Source organism: Chrysemys picta, chromosome 14 (genome assembly GCF_011386835.1).
Source record: "Chrysemys picta bellii isolate R12L10 chromosome 14, ASM1138683v2, whole genome shotgun sequence".
Lineage (NCBI taxonomy): Eukaryota > Metazoa > Chordata > Testudines > Emydidae > Chrysemys > Chrysemys picta.
This window is the reverse complement of record NC_088804.1, coordinates 5146225-5168770: the sequence shown is the minus strand read 5'-3', so window position 1 is coordinate 5168770 and position 22546 is coordinate 5146225. Positions and strand designations below refer to the sequence as shown.

Below are 22546 nucleotides of genomic sequence, written 5' to 3'. Positions count from 1 at the left end.
CTAGTGACAGCTGATACCTGTCCTCTATAACACACCACTCTACCAGTAGGTCATTGTCTCTATGCAGTCATCTTTTCTCCATGCCAAGATCCCTTGAACATTCCCAACAGCTCTTATTTTCCAAATCTTTGATCACTTTAGCTGGTCTCCTCTGAACTTTCTCCGATATGCTTGTTTTTGGTTTGTTTGTTTTTTAATTGCTGCCCAGATCTGAATACAGCCCTCCAGCTAAGGCATGAGCATCGTTGTATGGAGTGGAAGAAATCCCATGCTTCTTTCAGATGTGATATTCTATTAAAGTAAATGTGGTTCAACAATTACCTACTCTCGGCTACACCTGCCCAGCCATTATCCCCTATTCTATAACAGCGCATTTGATTATCCCTTCTGTACCTCCACTGTTTTCTTCCCTTGGTAGAATCTCCTGGGATTCATTTCAGCCCACTTCACTCATTTACCCAGGCCAATGTCGTCTGTTTCTGTCCTCCCAGGTATTGGTGATCCCTTTCAACTTTGTATCAGATTAAAGGATGGTAAGTGCATTGACTGCTTCAACCTCCAAGGCTTCAACTAATATACTGAATAGTACCAGACCTAGAATGACCCCTATGGAAAACCCATATCTCCTCCTAATGTATCACTGACCTATTCATCATTACTCTGTGCTCTGATTTTTAAGCACTTGTGTAGCCATTTTAGAAGACAGAGCCAATGAGATGTTTTCTGTGGAGCACGTGGTATTATTCACTTTTGCCATTAGTCTCTCATATGGAGTCTCAATCACAAATGCTGATGGGATGTTGTGTGTAGGATTCCAGCCTCACCTGTACCCAACTGGCACGAGTTGCTGTTCAGAAGGTGCAACCTCTACACTGCAGGTGCAGGACCATTTACAAAATGATTTAGATCTTTTACACACACACAAAAATCACTTCCCTATTTAGTAAACACACACACAAGAACATGGATCAACTGGGAAAGAGACAAGGGTGTTGCTTTGTATTAGATTTTTGACTGGCTCACTCAGGGGAAGGGAATTCTGAATAGGTTTCCTGCAAACATGGAAGATGATGTTTCCATGTACGTAACCAGAGCTCTAACACAATTACATTGCACATTGCCTGTGTAGAGTAGACAGAAGTGTGCAGTCTTATGCTGGGAACTATGAATCTGTGAATGTGGCTAAGTAGGTGAGTCCTTAAAAAGCTTATTTGAAAACAAGAGCAAAATGAGTTTGTACCCTATTTTGTGATATACAGAGAAGACCTAAAAGATCTCCACCCTCAAATAAAAAAAAAAAATCTTCTGCTTCTTTTTTACTTTAGAACTATCAGGAATATTGAGTCTTCTCTTCTCTGTGTTTAGTGGAGAACTCCTTGATGGGCCCAGAGTTGTGGACAGGGTGCTTTTTCAGCCTTCCTTCTAATACAGTGGCTCTCAACCTTTCCAGACTACTGTACACCTTTCAGGAGTCTGATTTGTCTTGCATACTCCCAAGTTTCACCTCACTTAAAAACAACTTGCTTACAAAATCAAACCTAAAAATACAAAAGTGTCACAGCACACAATTACTGAAAAATTGCTGCCTTTCTCCCTTTTACCATATGATTATAAAATAAATCAATTGGAATATAAATATTGTACTTACATTTCAGTGTATGGTATATAGAGCAGTACAAACAAGTCGTTGTCTGTATGAAATTTTAGTTTGTACTGACTTCACTAGTGCTTTTCATGTAGCCTGTTGTAAAACTTGGCAAACATCTAGATGAGTTGATGTACGCCCGGAAGACCTCTCTGTACCCCCAGGGGTGTACGTACGCCTGGTTGAGAACCACTGTTCTAACAGTTAGCAATTGGAGTCAAACAGGTGTTTGTATATAAAGTTTTAAAATCTATTCCCTGCTCAATCACATTTCACTTCTTTGAAGAGTGTGATGTCATAATTCTACTAATAGGACAGTACTCCCATCCTCTGCAGATTCTTCCAGGTACCAGTGTAGACAAGACCTGAATCTCTAATGTAAAGTGTAAGCAGGAAAAAGAAAAAAAAAAGAAAACCCTTTCAGGCTTTCCCTCCCTCTCCCCCATCATAAAAAAAATAAACATACCCATGTTTCCCCCTTTGCGAATGACCTTTAAAGGTGACCTGAAAAGCCTTTGGAAAAAAAATATAAGATCATAGTTACGTAGACGTAAGTATATAATAATTACATGTTAAAACAAAGCCTAAGAACTAGCTCTCTAACTGCTTCTGCATTTGCCCTAACAACGAGGAGTCCTTGTGGCACCTTAGAGACTAACAAATGTATTTGGGTATAAACTTTCGTGGGCTAAAACCCACTTCATCAGATGCATGAAGTGAAAAATACAGTAAGCAGTATATATATTACAGCACATGAAAAGATGGGAGTTGCCTTACGAAGTGGGGGGTCAGTGCTAACGAGGCCAATTCAATCAAGGTGGAAGTGGCCTATTCTCAACAGTTGACAAGAAGGGGTGAATATCAACAGAGGGAAAATTACTTTTTGTAGTGACCCAGCATTTGCCCTGTTGCTGTTCATATCAGCAGATGCACAGCAGGGAGGGCAGGAACATTCTCTGGTTTAAGTGCTCACAAAGGCAGCCGCTCTTACACAGGAAACAGAGAATCCCGAACATAAGTCTTGACAGGTAGGCAAAGGAAGAACCAATTTCAAATGAAATCCATAATTATGTATAGCTTTATGTCTACACATTGATCCTGCTCCAAATGGGGGAAACAGATTTACTGTTAAATAAATTCTCCTTACAGAGTTCCATTCAAAGCAATCACTACACATGTGGCTTTCAAGTCTGTTGCAAATTAAAACGAAGCATTCACTTGATCAAACCTGTCTTTCCCTTCTACCCCACCTCCAAGTCTGGTTTAGGATTAATGGTTTGATGTAGCATATTGACATTTTCAGAAGCAGGCAGATATTTCTGCTGCCCTGTCACTACCAGCATGGGAGGCAGTAGGCTGTGTATGGCTTCTGCTGCTATTCACTTAAAATCACATTTAGAAAGTCCTTTCTGCATTCAGATGAAGAGTCACATGGCTCAGACCACAACTGCATTTCAGGCAGCTGCTAGAATCACTCCTGAGAAGAAAAGCAAACTGCCCTCTGCCAACATCCCCCTGCAGCCAGCGGTCCCGGCTCAGTGAAAGGACACTGACAAACAGACATACCAGGGCTCAAGAAATGAACCAGTTTAACATCTCCAGAGGCTAGGCGTCAAACTGTGGTCACGAGTTAGGCAATCACCCATCCCAATCCCGATTTGCACAGCACAGAACTACTGCATAATTTGGCAGTTTCTGATCTACAGAAATCCAGGACTGCAAGAGCTACAGTTCAGAGTTAAAGGAGATTGGGCGAGTTGCGTATGGGAAGCCCAAAACTGGAACTGCAGGGTGTGATACAGGCCACTTCTGAGGCGCACTGACAGAGCTGAGGGGCAAAGAGGAGGGTAGGACTAGAAAAAGTAGTAACCATTGCAGCTCAGGACTGTGGTACAAGAGTAACCCCAGGGGATGGCAAATCAGGACTGAGACGCAGTAGCAGAGCTTTGAGAGAATCTTGCACCGCCCAAGCCCAATCACTACTGTCAGGCATTCGTTTTCAGGAGCACAAATTTCACCAACTAAATTAAAATAAAGTGAGAAGTAACCTTTGCTCCTCAAAGCATCAGATCTCATCATAAATAGCAGAGCAGGATACACTAGAGTTTGAAGACACAAACTGTGTTTGGAGGGGAGATTAGTGAATAAACCCTCATTCAAACCTCATCTCTGCTACAGTGCCCGTTTGCAAGGGTCACCCAGCCCTACAGAGGAGAGACAGTCCTGTGGAAAATGGGTTTTAAGAGGTGCTACTCCAAACACCTATTGGAAGACTATTACACTGAAACAGTCTTTAAGATCAGCAATTAAGATGGATTGGGGGTGCAGGGGGACATTCAGCGTCTCTCTCTCTCTCCACCCCAGGAAATCCCATGGCAGGTTTTAATACTTTCTAATTCCAATAGTCAAGATCTAGTGATCAGAGGTGTTTTATTTTGCGTTCTTAAGAACCAAACATCACTTTTGCCTTTTCACAGGAGCATGGGAAAGTTTTCGTTTTAGTTGCAGTGAAGTAGAACTCGTTCCACTCATTGCGTTGGAACAGAAACTGCTCCCGTACCCAGGGGAACGCCGCGTTCACTCCTCACACTGTATTCTAATACACCAGTGAAATCTGCTGCACTTCAGCAAGGCTTTATGGCATTTGCAGATTAAAACAAGATGACTGGCTAGGAGTTGGGGATGCTGCCTAAACACATTTTGGCAATTAGCCTGATGGTTTAAAATTACTACTCTGGCTCGAAGTCTGGTGGTGGGGTGCCTGAGCATGCACAGGGGACTATGGGAAAGCTGTTAGCCTCTGTGCCTGATATCACCTCCTACCATCGCCCATTGGAACCTCTAGCCAATTATGGAGCATAACTGCCATGAATTGGAGCTCCAATTAGTCCTCACTCAGAAGGGGATTATGGGTAGAAAGAGGAACATTTTTAAAAGGGACACAAGGAAGTAGTTTAGGTCCAACATTCAGTTTGGAAAAAGAAACCAAAGGTTTAGAAAAATCTAATGTTGAGACTTTTTAAAATATCAGCAAAAAAAACCTCTTCTATCTAACCTTTCCCTGGCAATATCTGAATGTCAGCTACAGAGGCCATGCCCTAGGGCACAAGAACTAGAAAGGGAAACCAGCTACAGAAAAAGTGAAAATGACCTCTTGAGTTTCACTGGTCATTCTGAGTGAAGTGTCCAAAAGTAAACAAATAGCCTAATCCAATGTTCAACCTGAAAGAATATAAATAATCTCAGATATTATTAGTAACATGGGGTGGATTTTTTAAAATATCAGCCCAAAGTGCCTTTAAAGCATGTGAAGAACAGCCAGGGGCATTAAAACGCAGTAGATGCACATTTCAACGTGACAGTCCAATTCAGAGAACAGTCCAGAAGAGAGAGGGACTGTATCCCTGCTCTAGTCAGAATGATTAGTCTAAGCCCACACTCCACTGCTTGTGTGCCATAGTCTGCATGGAAATGGTGCTGTGGAATATTATATTATCGAATACAGAGCCGAGCAAGAAGCAGCTGTTGCATTAGATAACTCAGGCAATTGAACAGGAAACACATATTCAGCCTATCCACATAGTTTGGGTGGTAGCTGCGTGTTTTAGCCACACTTGTAATTAGCATGAGCTGGTATTAGTTTAATGCTGTAAAAGCTAGCAACTGCTTTCCTCAGACTAGTAGCCCCATTAAGGTCATGTGGGGTAACTGTCAAACGTACTGAGGACTCACCACTTCCATTGATTCACTAAGTGTCCTCAACATTTCCGACGCCAACCCCTACTGATTAATAATTTATTTGGGGGTGCCCTAGAAGATAAACACGGAGACAACTGAGTAACCACACTGAGACTATACTGACAGGCTTTCAGTCACACAAATGAAATCAGAGACATCTTGAAACGGAGTGAAGCAATTTAAATTCACACACACTTTTTCAGTGATACACTAATACCAACGTTTGAAATATCAGGGTCTTTAATGCCTACAAACACTAACACGGCAAAGGATCATCCTTTCATCATACAAGTTCATCTGCAAGGCTAGATGCTGTTGAGCAGGTGTGATGAGGAACACATCTGTGGAAATCTCTCACTCGTGGAAAATCCTACTAGAAGTATAATCTCCATGGTCACTTTGCTGCACGGGGCTGGTATTTATCGATCATCACTTCTGAGGCACCATAAATGTATATGGTGCTTTATGAAGTAAGCCACAGTCCAGCCTCAAAAGGCATCAACCTAAGGTAGACAAGACCCAAAATATACAAGACTTAGGCATAAATCGACATGCCTGGGACATCTCACTAAATCTCATGCAACCTGAAAACGCAGGAGTAAAACGTGTGCTGTTCACATAAGTGTTACTGTCTCTTTCTTCCATTGCAAAAGTGCTTCTGTGTTCTGCCCTCCCTTGCCCTCTATCTATGGCTTCCCCGTGGGCAAAGTCCAGCTTCCATGCTAGTATCTGAAGTTGTGCAGCATGTGCTGGAAGTGGGGATGTCAGAGACAGCTCCTGGTCTTGACAAGTTGCCCTGATTATTTGGCATGTCTGTTAATGGCCCTAGAGACCATTGGTTATAGATGTTCATACACTGGAGTGTGTTGTTGCTAGGATAGGAAGCTTGCTTAGAGTCCATAAGAGGGATGCTGACCAAATAATGCTATATAGAACTCTGCGTAGGGCTTGGAAAATATATCCGATATTAGCTAAAAGCAGACAAGAAAGATAAAGGTTCCTGCCAGCAAAGTCCATGGCCCTCATGCTGGTAAGGGAAACCGAAGACCATTCAGGTTAGGTTGGCTTTAAGTTTTTTGCAACTTTGTCAGGGGAGTCAGATACCACAGTGAGAGTGGTAAAAACTAACTAAACAGACTCAGCTGTTTAAAGCCAGAGGGGACAACTATGATAATCTATCCTGACTTCTCATCTAACAAGGGCTGTGCAATTTCACCCAGTAATTCCTGCAGTTGAGGAAATCATTAATCCCTTCTATGTAAGTGAACACTACTGAGCTGAGTAACTTGTGGTTAACTATAGTATTATCTTTTAAAAAAACATCCCATCTTGATTTAAAGAATTCAAGTAATGATGAATTGAACATTTCCCTTGGGAAGCTGTTCCAGTGATTTGTTATTCTCACTGTTAAGATGTCTCATCTTACTTCCACTTTGATTTTTTCCTCTAACATTAGCTTCTAGCTATCAGATTTTGTTATGTCAGTGTCTGTTAGGTTAAAGGGCCCCCAACATCTCAGCTTCTCTTTGTGTCAGTACTTGTATTGATCAAGTTGCCTCTGAGCACCCTAGGTTACTGAAGATTCAATCTGTTTAAGGCTCTCATTATAAAGTGGATTTTCCAGACCTCAGATAATTTTTATGACTGTTTTCTGAACAGACCATTCCAGCTTTTCAATATCCTTTTCAAGTATGGACACTAGAACTGAGCACAGTATGCAATATAAAGAGGTAATAGCACCACCCACCCTCCCTGCTACTGCCCTGTTTGTACCAAAGGGTAGTGTTTACCCTTTTTACCATAGCATCACACTGGGAGTTCACATTCAGTTACTTATCTCCAGCAATATCCCAAATCCTTTCCAATCACTGCACTCCAGAAAACTGTCCCCTTTCCTGTATGTAAACTGTATGTATGAAAACTGTCCTCCATTCTTTGTTCCGAAGTGTGTGACCCTGCATTTAGCTGTATTAAAACATATTTGATTGCATTTAATGTATTTCTTTATGACTGCTGGGTCCTTGTCATTATGTGCCACCCCACCAGTCTTTGCATCATTTGCATAATTCATCAGTATGATTTTATTTTCTTTTTTGTCACAAATAAAATATAGTGAACTGTGTTGGGTCAAGAACCATTTGAACTAAAAGATTGCTATGTTAGCCAGGACTGCTTCTGTGTTTATTTTAAATTCTCCCATACTAGATCATGTCTATGCTTGCTTTCTGTATCAGGACTAACTGAACAGGAGTGATTATAAAAAATTGCTTTAAAAACAAAGTCTAGGGGTTTCTTCCATACATCAAAAGAGAAGGAACTTCTTAAAAATGTTCAGAGAACGTTGATGGAAGGAGGTTGTGCCTAAAGCCAAATGAAAGAAGACACTTGCAGAAGCACACAGTTAAAGTATTTCATTTTGATACAGCAACCCCCAAACACTGATTGTTGCTATGTCTGGATGTGCAACTCTCCCACTGACATCCTGTTCCCTCCCCCCCCCCCCCATTATGTAAAAACCGACCCATTGCACAAACATCCATTAGAGAAAGACAGTAAGAGCTGACTTATACGTCATTTCTACCCCACACAAATCACGAATCTTTGGGACCTAGGGACAACTATCCCAAATAAATAGGCACAAAATGAGATTCTGCTGCTGTTTTCTCTGCTATTGCAATCGAACTGTCAATGACAAGCTTTGATCCCCGCTCCCCACGTGCTGTTCGTGCCCCGGTTGGGAGATTGAACGACAGGACTTATCAGATGGGCCGAATCACGGACCATGCCCCAGCTCCATTGCTGCCAGGGTCCCATCACTGAGAGCCGACCCCCCCCCCGCGCCCCTGCAAAACCATCAAGGGCTCGGCGGGGCCCTCGCCGCGGCGGCTTTGCGGGGTGTTTGTGCTCTGGTTAGAGTCCCAGGGGACTCCCCTGGAAACCCTTCCGGGACGGCAGCCACGCGTTCCCCGATCACAGCCGGAGCTTCTGCCGCCGGCCCTACGCTCAGGACCCGGCACGTCTGAGGGCCCCGGAGGCGCACCGGGGGAGCCGCAGGGCGGACCCCGCGCACCGGCGGGGCGAGGGGCCGAGGCTGGGCCGGGCCAGGCCCGCACTGACAGGCCGGGCCGGGGGGGGGGGGGGTCGCGGAGCGCGCGCCACACGGGCTTGGCGCGGCCCCGCCGCTGAGGGGCGACACGGGCAGAGCGCGGCCCCGGCGCGTCCCTGAGGCAGGTGGATGCGGGGCCCCGAGGGAGGCGGCCCCTGGGGCCGGGCGGGCCCCGCACTCACCTCAGCCCACAGCGGCTGCGGTTCCGGCCCAGGCTGGGGGCTACGGCCCGGCGCTCGCGTCATCACGACGTCACCACTGCGCGCCGGGGACACCCACGGGGCGGGCCTGCTGCCCCGCCCCGCGATTGGCGGACGGTCGGGCCCCGGGGTTCATGGGGCAGAGGTCAGAGGTTAGCCTGGCTGCCATGGGAACCGCTGATGGGACGGTGTCCCCGGTCCCTCGGCAGCGCTGCGCCCAGCCCGGCCTGGGCCCCAGGAGCGAGCCGGTCCCTCCCCCGGCGGGTTCCGGGACCCCCGGGGCGATGCGCGGGCCCGTTAAGGGGGCGGATTGCGGGGGGGGGGCGCTGCTGCTGCTGCTCCCGCTGTGCTGGGCCCGAGCCCGCCCCCGAGAGCCCCCCGCAGTCCGCCCTGACCCCCGACACCCCCACCAGGCCCGACAGCCCGAGCCCGCCTCCAGCCCGACCGAAACCCCTGGAGCCCGACCGCCGCCGGAGTCCTGACGCGCCCCCAGCGTGACTCGACCCCCGCCGCCCCCAACAGCCCAATTCCTCCCGGAGCCGCAGCCCCCCGGCCTGTCCTGCCCCCAACACCTGACGCACACCTCCTGCCCTGACTCACCCCTTAGGCCTGATCTCCAAAGACCCGATTCCCCCCAAACCTCACCTGCCCCCTCTGAGCCCCTACACCAAAGCCCTGAGATCCCCCCCAAACCCCAATGCTCAGGAGCCCTGAGTCTTGGCCTACCCCAACCCCCACCCCTGGGCCCTGACTGTTTCCCCCACAGCCATACCTCCCCTCCCCACCAGCCCTCACACACACCACCCCCGGCCTGATTCTTCCCCTTCCCCCCCAAAACCTGACACAGCCCTGTCCCCAACCCTTAAATCCTGACACCACACACACCCCTCCCCATCCCCTCCACACAATTTTAAACACCCCCCAAACCCCACATTTTAAAAGACAGCTGTTAAGATAATGCCAATACATAAATTTGTGGTAAACAAATAAAAAACAAAGCTGTGGTGCAACTGTGATTTTTTTGAAAGAATGAATAGAGGCTCCAGTTCAGGAGCTGGCCGTTTGAGGAGGCAGCCGGTTTTCGGTTAGATTGATCTGAGTTAAGATGTTCTGTCAATATGTATCTAATAAAGACGGTTGTTGTTAGTAGCCCTGACTTAAGACTGGTGGATAACTTGAATATAAACCAACACAGAACATATTCACCAACTCGGCTACATCCCAAAGGCCGTGGTTAGGGCTCCGTCCAACTCTAGGAGAGGAGCCAGATTCTCTCTTCCTCAAGATTTAAACCACACACTTCTCAGAAGATCCGGTGTGGTCAGGGGCAGCTCTAGCTTTTTTGCTGCCCCAAGCACGGCAGTCAGGCGGCCTTCGGCAGCACGCCTGCGGGAGGTCCCCAGTCCCGCAGATTCGGCAGCATGCCGAATTACCGCCGAAGCTGCGGGACTGGCGGACCTCCCGCAGGCGTGCTGCCGAAGGCTGCCTGACTGCCGCCCTCTCAGGGACCGGCAGGGCGCCCCCCGTGGCTTGCTGCCCCAGGCACGCGCTTGGAGTGCTGGTGCCTGGAGCCGCCGCTGCCCAGAGACATGACTGGAGCAGAAGCTGCCAAGGCCAAAGCCCTGAGCCCCACGCCGGGCTGATGCAGCGCACTCACTTCTGCATTGCCTCTGCAGGTGCATCTGATATCCCCACGGAGAGGAAGTCCTGTCCCCAGCCCGGCAGAGAAACAGCTAGGAGGCCCCTACTGGGTTCTCTGGCTGGGGGGATCCCAGCAGGACAGGGAGATCGGATTTCACGGGGCAGGGCTAATTCGATCTAGCCAAGAAAGGCACAACAAGAACTAGGGTTACCATACGTCCTCTTTTTCCCGGACATGTCCGGCTTTTCGGCACTCAAACCCCCGTCCAGGGGGAATTGCCAAAAAGCCGAACATGTCCGGGAAAATGGCGGCTCTGCTCCTCCCCTGACTCTTCGGCTCTGTTTAAGAGCCGAGCTGCCCGAGCGCTATGGGCTTCAGGCAGCCCCCTTGCCTCCGGACCCCAGCCGCCGGCCGGGCATTTCCCCTCCCGGGCTCCGGCGGCGCAGGGTCCAGAGGCATGAGGGCTGCCCGAAGCCGGTAGCGCTCGGGCAGCTCGGCTCTTAAACAGAGCCGAAGAGGAGAGACCGCGAAATGGAGTCTTAAACAGAGCCAAAGCCAGACCTCCAGCCGCGGCGGCTCTGCTCCTCCCCGACTCTTCAGCTCTGTTTAAGAGCCGAGCGCTACGGGCTTCGGGCAGCCCCCATGCCTCCGGACCCTGCGCCGCCGGAGCCCAGGAGGGGAAGTGCCCGGCTGGGGGCGCAGGGTCCGGAGGCAAGGGGGCTGCCCGAAGCCCAAGCGCTACCGGCTTCACGGTTTGCCGGGCAGCCCCCAGACCCTGCGCCCCCAGCTGGGCGCTTCCCCTCCCGGGCTCCAGCTGCGCTGGGCAAGCCCCGGCCGGGGGCGCAGGGTCTGGGGGCTGCCCGGCAAACCGTGAAGCCAGTAGCACTTGGGCAGCCCTTTCCCCGTGGCTGGGAGTGGGAGGGAGGAGGGGGCGGAGTTAGGTCGGAGAAGGGGCGGAGTTGGGCGGGGCTGGGGATGGGGAAATGGGCAGGGCCAGGGCCCGTGGAGGGTCCTCTTTTTTTATTTAATAGATATGGTAACCCTACAAGAACCAACAGCTGTCAGCTGCAGCCAGAGCAATTCAAATAAGAGGCAAGGCACCCATTTTTGACAGCGAGGGAGACTAGCCACTGGAACAAATTCCCCAGGGGAGAGCTGGAGTCTCTGTTTCCTGGTGTCCTATCATCACAACTGGGTGTCATTCTGGAAGGGGCCTTTTAGTGAGTTACAAGCAATTGGGCTTAATAGGGTGCTGAGAGTGTGAAATTTCATAGCCCGTGAAATAGAGGCCAGATTAAGAGATTGAATTGTTTCACAACCGATGCCTCTGTGAAAACTCAGTGTGGGGTGAGGAACACACTCTGCTGTTTTACTGGGTGGCCTGGTTGCTCTCCAGAATCAATAATGAGCAAGTGGGGAGATCCAGGGTGCAGCTCAAACATCCAACCGGGCTGGCCGGGGGCAGGCATCAGGCCTGCCAGGGAATGGTGAGTGTGGCAATGACTTCACAAAGGCCTCTGGCAGGAACTCAGCCTATTGGGCAAAGATGATGAGGTGGCTGTAACCTCACAGAGCTCCCTTGACAACAGCCAGGCAGGACAGGGATGCAGGGCAGGGGGAACCTCAGAGACCCCTGTAGCCTTGCTGCAGCAAGCCTCCATCTCGCGGTCTCTCCCTGAGGACCAAGAGACGGTTGGTGTTGAGATTCTTTTGGATTTGTTTCCATTCTGTGTGGATTTTTTGGAAAGAAATCGTCATCTGTGTAGAAGGTAAGAAAAAATATAGGCTCTATGGACGAGATCGGGGACTCTGTCCTAGCAGATTCTCAGGTTGTGGTAGAGAGGTTTGATATCTCTGTACTGGGCACTGGCGCAACCACTCCTGGAATATTGTGTCCATTTCTGGTGTCCACAATTTGAGACAGATGCTGATAAATCAGAGAGGGGTTCACAGAAGAGCCACAAGAATGATGAAAGGATTAGAAAACCTGCCCTGTGGTGACAGACTACAGGAGCTCAATCTAAGAGACGGTTAAGCGGTGAGCCTATGGGAACAAATATTTACTAATGGGCTCTTCACTTTACCAGATAAAGGTTATGAGCAGACAATGACTGGAAGTTGAAGCTAGACCAATACACACTGGAAATAAGGCGAGCATTTTTAACATCAGAGTTTGGAGCAATTCACTGGGGGTTGTGCTGGATTTTCCACAACTGGCCTATTTTAAAATCAAGATTGGGTGTTTTACTAAAAAATCTGCTCTAATTCCTATGGGAGTTATTTTGAGGGACATTCTATGACCGATGTGAAACAGAAATTCAGACCAGTGTGGTTCCTTCTGGGCTTGGAATTTATGAATCTGAGACTTGCTGGGGGCATTTGGAATTTGTCCCTTTTTGCTTCCTTCTTCCTCCTTCCCTCTTGACTCTTCTTCTCTTTTCTCTTCTTTCATTTCTTTCCTCTGCTCTTCTTCCTGGGGAGGGTGGGGCTGTGCTCCAGCTGTCATTGTAGGAGGCCTCACAAAGAGGTGGGGCTGGAATTGTGCACTGATGGTGATCTCCACCATAGTGATCTCCTGTGGCAACTAGTGCTTTTGCCCGTGTGTTGAGAATGCTCCGCCTCCAGGTCTGAGAGTCTCCACACTGATCGGCCAAGTGTGGGGCTATTGCTGAGTTAATAGGGAGGAGACTCAGGCACTCTTGGCTGAGTGCAGTGAGGCCTAAGACTCAATTCAATGGGATTTGTTTGTCTGTCGCTAAGGCGATAATTTTTGAAGGCTACATCCAAATGAATCCAAAATTTCAGGGAATTTCTAGGCATCAGTGGGAAGAAGTTTGTTGATTTTGGTGACATTTGGAAAATAACATCACCAAAAAAGCCTGATTTCCACCTGTGCCACTTACCTTGGTGCTGTGAGCTGAAGGGCATTGTGACTTGAGAGTGAATTCAGCCAGTCAGTGCGAACTCTCCACAGGTGATTTGCATGAGTCAGTAAATGAACCTGCAGGTTTCCGTGGGAGCGATGCCTCCATAAAAGAGACTAACTAGAGTTCCGGACACCTGTTTGCTTAAGACTGAGCAATAAGGCACAACAAATTACTGATATGAATTTTGCTGCCTCCTCTCCTTTAAGAGAATATGAGCAGTTTATGATTCTCTCGAATGAAGTAGTTCTTCTAAAATCAAGGGGAATACCAATCAATGCCTATTTCAAAACCAAAAAACCCCAAAAGGGATTTTTTTTAATTTATCCTGGATTTTTAAAATGTAAATTTAAAAACAGTTTGTTTCTTTAACAAACCTATCGGGGATCAAATTTAAAACTATGACAAGCTATGTTAAGGCCTAGAGTTGCTCTACCCTAGTAAACTCATTTAAATAAATACATATATAAAGGAGTGCATGTTTGCTGCCAAGTTTCAGAGGAAGTCAAGTCACTGAACTGTTGGAAGTCATTGGCTAAGCCCCTGGGGGTCCAGAAGTTGTTGAAATAGCCAGATTTTGGCAGCAATAGCTTCTTCTGCAGGTGCAGAAAGAATATTTTCTTCATTTCAGTTGATGCAGCTACTTCATTCCAATTTAAAAAACTCATTGGGAGTTGAAAAAGGATGAAAGTTTCTATTCTTCTTGTAATATATGAATAAACACTACAGAGAAGGAGATGTAAGCTTCTACTTCGAAAATCTGGATAGACGATTATGACCAGGAACAATCAGTTCAATGCATTAATTAGAGATACGTCTTTACCTCCGTTTGTTTGAAATGAAAAAAGAAATGTTTCAGTCAACCTTTTTGTTTTTATGTATCCTGCAAAACCAGCAAGTCAACATGTTTTAATGGCTACCTATTCATAAAATCATAGACGACTAGGGCTGGAACAGAGCTTAGGGCGTCATCTAGTCCACCCCCCTGCTCAAAGCAGGACCAACCCCAAGTTAATCATCCCAGCCAGGGGTTTGTCAAGCTGAGCTTTAAAAACTTGTACAGATGGAGATTCCAGCACCTCCCTAGGTAATGCCCCAAACAACAACAATCACTCATTGTCCTTTAGAGCACAAGGGCTCTAACACGCCTGACGTGCTCAAATCTCTCTCCTGCTAGGACTTAGAGAATTTTCTCCATCCCCATGATACAGAGGGAAAGAGAAAAGAAGTGACTTCTCTTTGGTCACACACCAAGGTCATGTTAGGGCTAGAAAGAGAAGCATAAGAAAAAAGTTGTATCCAAATGTTTTGCAGTTCAAACTGATTTCTTGAACAAAGGAAATTTGATGTGTGGTTGGTGAACTGAAATGATACATTCCGGTCTCCACGTGTTTCTAGATGTTGTGGATTTGGTTGCTCTGGTAATAGCATCTTGTGTTGCTATGGCAACGGAGTTAGATTATTAGGGGATAGGCCAGCCAGTTTTGCCTGGTTTGGTTAGTTCAGTGTGTGTAAATAAATGGTTGCTTTTTAAGGCTTACAGTTCTCTGGTCTCCAGTAATTTCTTCCTAAACCTGCTGCCCCCAAGGATACAACACTAGATTGATGAACTAGTAGATCCATCCCCTCACACCTCGTTTTTATGCAGAGATTGATGGAGGAAAACCAGTTTGCCTGTTTTGTGAACTCCCAATGGCTTTCTTGAATTTCAACGAACTAGTCAATTGAACTGAACTATTTGAATAAACTGCAATGAAGAACTGAAGGAAATATTTTCTGCCCCGTTCAAGGAAGCTATTGCTGTCCAAAGCTGGGTTAGCTTTTCAGCTAACTTTGCTTCCAGGGCCTTAGCTATCACGTCAGTGGTGTGACGGCCTTAAAAACTTGGCAGTGAACATGTTCCACTTAATGTTATTTTTTCCTCTTCTATTTAAATTATTTAAGAGATTGTCATAAATTTCGCCCTTAGTTTAAAATAGATGATTTTTTTCTTGTCAAGCTGGGCCTTACAAATCTCTAAGGATGAAGATTCCACCACCTCCGTAGGTCACACTCAGAGCCAGGGAGACTGGGAATAGAGCAAAACCGCCAATGAAAGCCAGGAGTCCAGACTCCCAACCCCCTGCCTCAGTCACACTCAGAGCCAGGGAGACTGGGAATAGAGTCCTGCTGGCACTTCCCAGCTCTGGAAGGGAGTGTTCCTCTAGTGGCTAGTGCGGGAGCCTGGACAAAGGCTCCGTCCCCGACTCTATCCCTGACTCCCTCAGCGACCCTGAGGCAGTGGCTTCTCCTGCCAAGACCTCTGTTTCCATCCGTGGGGTTGGGGACACTGCCCTAGAGCCCTTGGGCCTTCACGCTTCAGGAATGTGTGTGAGGTACTAGGAGACCTGGAGATGGGAGGTGTCCTGCTGGCTGTAGGTCAGTGTTGTGAACCCCCAGTTGCTAGGCTGAATTTATCCATCGCCTGGCAATAAACCATCATCTTGTTTTCACAGCCACTTTCGATCTCCTGGCTTCTACCCCCTACCTGCTGGCAGGGCATTGGGCAGCACCCTTTCTGCCCATCTGGGTGCAGGAGATAGAGGAAGAGAGCATCTGCCATCCAACTCTTTCCCATCAAGAGCAAGTGAGTGGAGTTCTCCAGAGCCATCCCCAGTGTGGTGTGGTGGGAATGGCCCAGCAATAGGGCTCCCAGCCCTTCCCTTGCAGGAGATTGTTCCCCACATTGAGAGTCTTTGGGAAGGGCAGAACCTGCCAGGTGCTGAACACCCACAACCGCAATCAGTGAAATCAGTGGGAACTGAGGGCGACTCCTGCCTCCTAGGATTGGCACCTTGTGAACGAACTTTCGTTGGGGACTCTCCGGGTTCTGCTCTTTCTCTGGCCTGGAAGGGAGCGGGGCCTACTGGGGTGGAGGGAGCTGCTTGTCCAAACTAACGGAGAGCCCCATTGCTCTGAAAGGACGAGACTCTCCAAGTATCACAGGGCCCCATTGGGGAGGGGGAACATTGGGAGCTGCCTGTGCTGTGAGTTGCTGCCACTGTGTGTGGACAGCAGCCCCATGCCCTGGGGTGGGGTGTGCGGTGTGGGGGAGTTGCCTCAGCGGCGGGGAGGTGGGCAGGGGAGCAGGCAGGCCCGTTAAGGAGAGGCTGCCTTGAGCCCAGACTCACGGCTGCTCCCCACTCGGTTCCAGAATGAAGCGGCTGAAGCAGATGCTGAGGCGGAAGGCTGGGGAGGTGGCTCCGGAGCCAGCAGGGAGCAGCGTCCGGCTTGTCCGGGAGGAGAGCGGCCCCTCTGTCCCCACAGGCAGGGAAGAGGCTTGTGGACTAGCAAACCGGAGGAGCTCCCTGAACTGCTGGAGGAAGAGGAAAACACCAGCTCCCTTAGCAGACCCTGAGGCACCTTCTGGTCCCAAATGGAGGTGGCCCAGGGGGATGCTATGTCGGAGGGACCCAGGAGAGGGCGGGAGCCGGGCAAGGTGGCTCTGCGGCTTCCTTTGCAGGAAGCGGAGGAGCCAGGAGCCCAGCCCCAGTGCCCGGCAGGAGCCATCCACCACCCTGGCCACGGAGGAGCCCCCAGCCGGCCCAGAGCAGGAGCTGGGCGACTCTGGCACGGGGGCCAGGAGCTCCACCTACTCCCGAGGGGCCAGCAGCCCCTCCGTGGTGTCTGACAGCCCTGAGGGCGAAGGGTCCCTCTTTGCAGGTGAGGGGAGACCCAGGGGACAGGGGGAAGGACAGGGCGGTGGGGGACTAGTAACACCCTGTGCCCATTGGCTCACCAAGGCACCAGGACTGAGCCATGGGAGCCCCACTGACATCAGTGGGAGTGGCACAGCCACCCACCCTGCGGCAGGGGATGCTGGGCACAGTCGGGGGAGCTCCAGCCTCCCCTGGTGATGTTGCTGGGGCGGGGCTGACGGCCACGGGGCCCTGAGGCGGATGGGGCTGAGGGCGTCTCTGGGAGGGGCAGGGTGGGGCCCTCTATGCCATGGGGTTCCTTGTTGAGGATGGGGGACATTGAGCCATTTCTCTGCACTGCATTCCGACAGCAGCAGCATAAATGATCCTTTCTCCTTCTCTCCCTGGTGCAGAGACCCCCAGTGCCCAGCTGGAGGAGGAGGAGGAAGAGGAGGAGGAAGAGGACTTGTCCCCTGAACAAGAGATCATGAGGGTCATCCAGGGGCACCTCCAGGGCAGAGCTGAGGTACAAAAATCCCCCAGCTGTGCTGCCCCCGAGTCTGTCCTGCCCCTTGTTCCATCCCCACCCACGCAGGGGGGTCTTGTCCTAGAGAATCCCTCCTAGAGAATCCCTCACCCCCAATGGGGGGCACTTCTCCCCTGTTACCTGGCACCCCAAAGTGGGGGCATTTGTCTCACGCAGGCCAAGGTGTCCGCTCCCCGCAGACACTGTCCCAGTTACAACCCCAGTCTGCGCAGGGCGACACTGGGTTCGGGAAGCGGGGCGGCTTTCCCTGTCTAACCTCATGGGGTTCCTGAGCCCTAGAGCTGCTCTAGGTGGTGTGGGGAGGTCCCTACCTAACCGTCTCTCTCTCTCCCCCACCCCACTCCTAGTTGCTGGAGGACAGGGCCAAACAGCTCTGCTTCCTCCATGCTATCCCACGTCTGTGCTTCTTGGCACAGCAGCAGGGGCGGGACACCCTGGAGCCGAACATCTCAAAAGCGGCCCTCGTGGAGAGCATTGCGGTGAGTGGGACCCCATGCCTGGCCCCTGGGGCGAGGGACCCAGATATGGGAGGAAGAGTTAGTGGGGCTGGAATGGGGAGCAGACGACAGTGGTTCCTGGGGCTGAGGGCTGGGGAGCAGGGAAGGGGGAAATTCTGACACCGATCGGGAGCTGGCAGTGGGGGAATTGTAAGGCCGGAGGGGAAGGGAGGGGAGGGAGGAATTGGGTGGGAGAGGGGGAAGGAAGTTTGACGGATGGGCGGAATGAGGGGCCCAGCTGGTTGGGGGGGGGGGGGGACACTGGCTGTTTCTGCAGAGCACTTTGGTCTCCTCCCTGGGAAGCGCCTGTGGGTCTGCGGGGCCTGAGTCTCACATGCGATTTTATCTTCTTGGGGTCTCTCAGGAGCTGATTGAAAATCTGCCCCTGGTGCCAGAGCCAACCTCCGTCATCTCCAGCTCCATGGCCGCGGTTTGCAGCCTCAGGTACCAGGACCCTCCCATCCAGCTGCCCTAACCCTGGTGCTGATCGGGTCCGGAGCCGGGAGTCCCAGATCCTCTCTGGCCTAGATTACCCCCAGCTGTGGCTGTTCGCGTCCCCCAGCAAAGGAGGTGGGAACTTCCCCTCTTTCCTGGCTGGGGGGTGATTTCAGTCCCATAACGTTAGAGTGGCCGTAGGGAGGGGATCACTGCGGGGGAGGGGGGTCATGTCCCGGTCAGTGCTAGCGCCACTCCGGTGCTGCCAAGTATAACACGGGCTCCTCTCTCCTGCCAGCAAACTGAAGCCGCCGCTTGCCCTGGAGCTGGAGTCACGCCTCCTGCGGGCTCTTGTTTATAGCGTATTTGCCATGGGCACTGGGCAGGATGCCACCCACTTCCAGGTAGGTCATGATGCTACTTCTCCGTCCCAGGAGCAGGAGCCACCTCTGGTCCCTGCTCCCTCGGTTTGATGGAGCTGCTGAGAATAGGGGAGGGGTGAGCAGAGCTGGGAACAGGCCCAGGCAGGGCGGAGGGGGGACAACACAAACTCTCAGGGAGGGCCCCTTCCCTCCAGGGGGGATTGTGTTACCCCTCTATGGCTGAACCCAGCCTTCCCTCTCCTCATTCTCTGCTCTGCTGCCTGGACTCTCCTGGGGATCCTACCTCCCACCCATTGCGGTTCGGCTGTTCCATAGTCTGCTGGATACCAGGCCTTGCGCAGAGAACTGCTAAGAGCAAGGATTGAAGAGGGAGCAGGCATCCGGCCCTGAACTCTTGCTAAGTGTCCCTGGAGTGATGGGAATGGCAGAGGCCAGGATGTGCCTTTTGGGTCTGGCCAGGCCTCCCCTGAGACCCCCCCCTGGTCCCGTGACAGGTGTAGCCCCATGTCCCATGACTGACGGGTGCTCCGTCTTCTTGCAGGCTCTGTACAACACCTATTTACAGGGCCTGGACACCATGCTCAGGTGCCTGCTCACCGAGACCCCCACCACAGACAAGCTGCAGCACCTCTTGGAGGTGAGTAGAATGGGAGGGTCTGGGGCGGAATTTCCCCTGAACCCCGTGGGAGGGCTGCAAAGGAGAGACTAGAAGAGTCACGTTTCCATTGTGTCCTCCCAGCTTGGACCCAAGCGGCCACACGTTCCCAGAGCTGTCTGTGCAGTGCCATGTTGGGACGCTTACGCCTCACGGGGCGGGGGCGCGGGGGGAGCAGGGGAAGGAGCTGGGAGTGTTAGCCAGAGCTCTGCATGGCAGCATTACGCACTAACAGTGAGCACCAGGCCTGGCTGGGGACTGAGAGACTGAAACCCCTGTGAGATGCAGGACATGGGCCTCTGAGAAAAGTCTCTGGCTCCTTTCTAGGGGGATCCTGAGATACAGGAGGAGCCTCAGGGAATCAGCTCTTCTGTCCTAGGGACACTGCAGTTCCCGGAGGCATTGTCCTCACGGCCGCTCCATCCATCCTACCAAGGCCTTTGCAGCCGGGGTCTGGGGTCCAGGGCATGTGCCTTGATCCTGACGTGCTGTTCATGGATCAGGAGTTCAGAGCAAATAGACCAGCCCCAAGACCTAACATTGTCCCAGCCTGGAGAGACAATGAGCTTGTGCCCAGCAAGACGTGGGCAGTGTCATGAACCCCCCACATGAGGAGTCAGCTATTCCCCCCTGAGCACAAGGGCTCAGCCCCATGGGAGGGGGAGAGGCTCGTTTGTAGAGCATGTACGCCTGCCCGCTGACCCTCCCCTGCCTCCTTCTCCCGCAGCACGTCCATTTCTGGCTCCAGTCCGAAAACACCCAGGAGAGAGTTAGAGCCATACAGTGCAGCACTGCCCTGCTCCAATTCGCCACCTCCCTGCCCAGATTTGACGTAAGTGACCTTTGACCCCAGCATCCTGCAGAGTCAGGGCTTGAGTCAAGTTCCTCATCCCCTGGCTAATTGGTCCGCCCTGGGTCCGTGAGGGACTGCGTTCCACAGGCCACGGGCTGGCAGGGTCGTGCCTGGCCTCAGGGCCCTTGTTATTCTGGAGCAGCCTGGCAGCGAGTGCTCATAGAGGGCCCTTGCCCTGGTCCCTTTGCTTCAAGCTCCTTTGGGGTCAGAGAGAAAGAGGGCTCTAGTTCCTCTCCCTCAGCGCCTCCTACAGATGGATGGGAGCAGAGCTCTGGCCCAGAGGAGCTGGGGAGCTGAAGGGACAATGTTGATGGATTCCCCTCTTCTCCTCCCACCAGACCTCCTCCGATTTCCCTAAGGCGGGCAACTTTGTATTGCAGCTGGGTCTGTACATCTCGGACCCAGCCAACGACATCAGCCAGCAAGCCAGGAGCGGGCTACATTGGCTGCAGAGGCTCCTGCTGCAGAGGAGGGGTAAGAAACCCAGCTGGGCAATGGGGCCCCATAGAAGTGAGTCCCTTGGCGACTAGCTCCAGCTGGCCATTGGGACACCAATAGAACTAAGGCCTCTTCTGTTAGACCAATTGCAGCAGGGCAGAGATACCCCAATGGAAACAAGGCCCTGTTTTGGGCCCCCCACTTGCTGGCCAAGGGACCCTACAGAAAGAAGCCCCCTCCTCTGAGACCGACCCCAGCTTAGATGATGTCTCACACTCATCTCCCTAATTCAGGGAGAGAGGAAGGGGACGAACATGCCAGGGAAATTGGCAGCTTTACCTCAGAGCCTGGCTCTGTCCCCCAGCCCAGGGAAATCAGCCCACCCAGGGGGCAGCCAGCTGGTGAGGGGACAGGAACGGAGCTATTGAGACACGTGGAGGGAAAGAGCCCACCATGAGGGCAGGGGCAGGGACCACAGGAGAAGGACACAAAGCTTGTAGGATGTCACCAGTTGGGTAGCTAGGGCCAGATCCTGACTTCAGTGGGTGGGTTCTCAGTATTAGACACCACTGTTAACAGGCGCTCACTCCCAGAGCACCATGGCCATAAGGGTCCATGATTGCTGTGATGAATGAGACAAATCCCCCTTCAGCTACTTAGCCGCCTGGTCCATTGGGTGCCCGGAGGACCCCGGCCAATGTTCACCCAGCAAAGGGAACAGAAGGAAACAGGCACTAAAACCGGATGCCAACCCTCCCCAATGGGTGTGTCTCTTTTCCCCAGGGTTGAACATCCCAGAGGCGAGCCATCTGTGGTGCCGGGACAGGCTCCAGGACCCCGAGCACCTGGCCTACAGAAATATGGCCAGGGTGGGGGAGGTAAGGACTCTCCGCTGGTGCATTGCAGTAGCACAGGTGTGGAGCTGTCTCCCCCTGCAGTTAGTGTGTTATGGAGAGGGAGGGATAGCTCAGTGGTTTGAGCATTGGCCTGCTAAACCCAGGATTATGAGTTCAATCCTTGAGGAGGCCATTTAGGGATCTGGAGCAAAAATCTGTTGGATGATTTAGTTGGTGTTGGCCCTGCTTTGAGCAGGGGGTTGGACTAGATGACCTCCTGAGGTCCTTTCCAACCCTGATATTCTATGATACTTATTTCCAGCTGACCGTGTTCGGCTGCAAGAGGCCGAGGACTCTGGGTTGGAGCCTTGCTAACGGTCCAGGCTTGTGTGTGTTCCATGGATCTATGTCTACGTGGCATACAAGGGATCCCCTGGGGGGGGTGAGTTAATGGAGGATTGTATCTCCAGGGATCCGGCTCCGCTCACTCTCCCTGGCTGACACCCTGGTGTCTGAGAGGGGAGCCCCTTGGTCAGTGAGTTGGGAAGCTCAGACCAGATCCCCATTGGAGTCCCTGCACCCTGTGGAAGCACAGGCTCGGTGTGGGGTTTGCCCAGCACCATGGCGAGTCAGGGAGCAGAACCTGCCCCTGTGCTGGGCGTTGGGGTGAGGGACACCGAGCCCCTTTCCTGGGCTGAGTCACTGAACCATGACACTCATGGGAATGTCAGTGGGGTGAGGAGCGGGAATGGAAGCAGATCTAAAAGGCCCTTTCCTCTAGCGGGTGAGCTGCAGGAGATATCGCTGCTGGGAGCAGTAGGGATCCTTTATTGTCTGTGTGAGCTGGTTCCAGAGCGCGCAGACACATTCCCAGCATGTCATGGCACCTGCGGTGAATCCTGCTCCAGAAAGAGCTATTCCTCAGTGCCTGCCACCTCTTACTGACGGGGGTTCCTTGGTCCATGGGACC

The 22546-nt window shown here is 51.5% G+C and overlaps 2 protein-coding genes across 5 annotated transcripts in view; one reads left to right on the top strand and one right to left on the bottom strand.

The window, feature by feature from the left end:
• Positions 1–8818, bottom strand: part of PSKH1 (protein serine kinase H1) — a 72498-nt gene extending 63680 nt beyond the window's left edge. For 2 of the 4 annotated variants that reach the window (XR_010592650.1, XM_065567543.1), the window contains exon 1: positions 8672–8818. The gene's annotated coding sequence lies outside the window, so the exon portion shown is untranslated. Of the gene's footprint in view, positions 1–2111; positions 2159–8671 lie in introns of those variants that run through there. The other 2 variants (XM_005310103.5, XM_065567542.1) reach the window with 2 other exon arrangements.
• A 9441-nt stretch (positions 8819–18259) lies between these two features.
• Positions 18260–21400, top strand: LOC122174688 (maestro heat-like repeat family member 5). Its single transcript, XM_065567739.1, has 6 exons — positions 18260–18420; positions 18710–18815; positions 19336–19431; positions 20177–20281; positions 20641–20776; positions 21393–21400. The coding sequence occupies exons 1-6, from the start codon at positions 18311–18313 to the stop codon at positions 21398–21400; spliced, it is 561 nt and encodes a 186-aa protein (XP_065423811.1). The 5' UTR covers positions 18260–18310.
• Positions 21401–22546: the final 1146 nt, after the last annotated feature.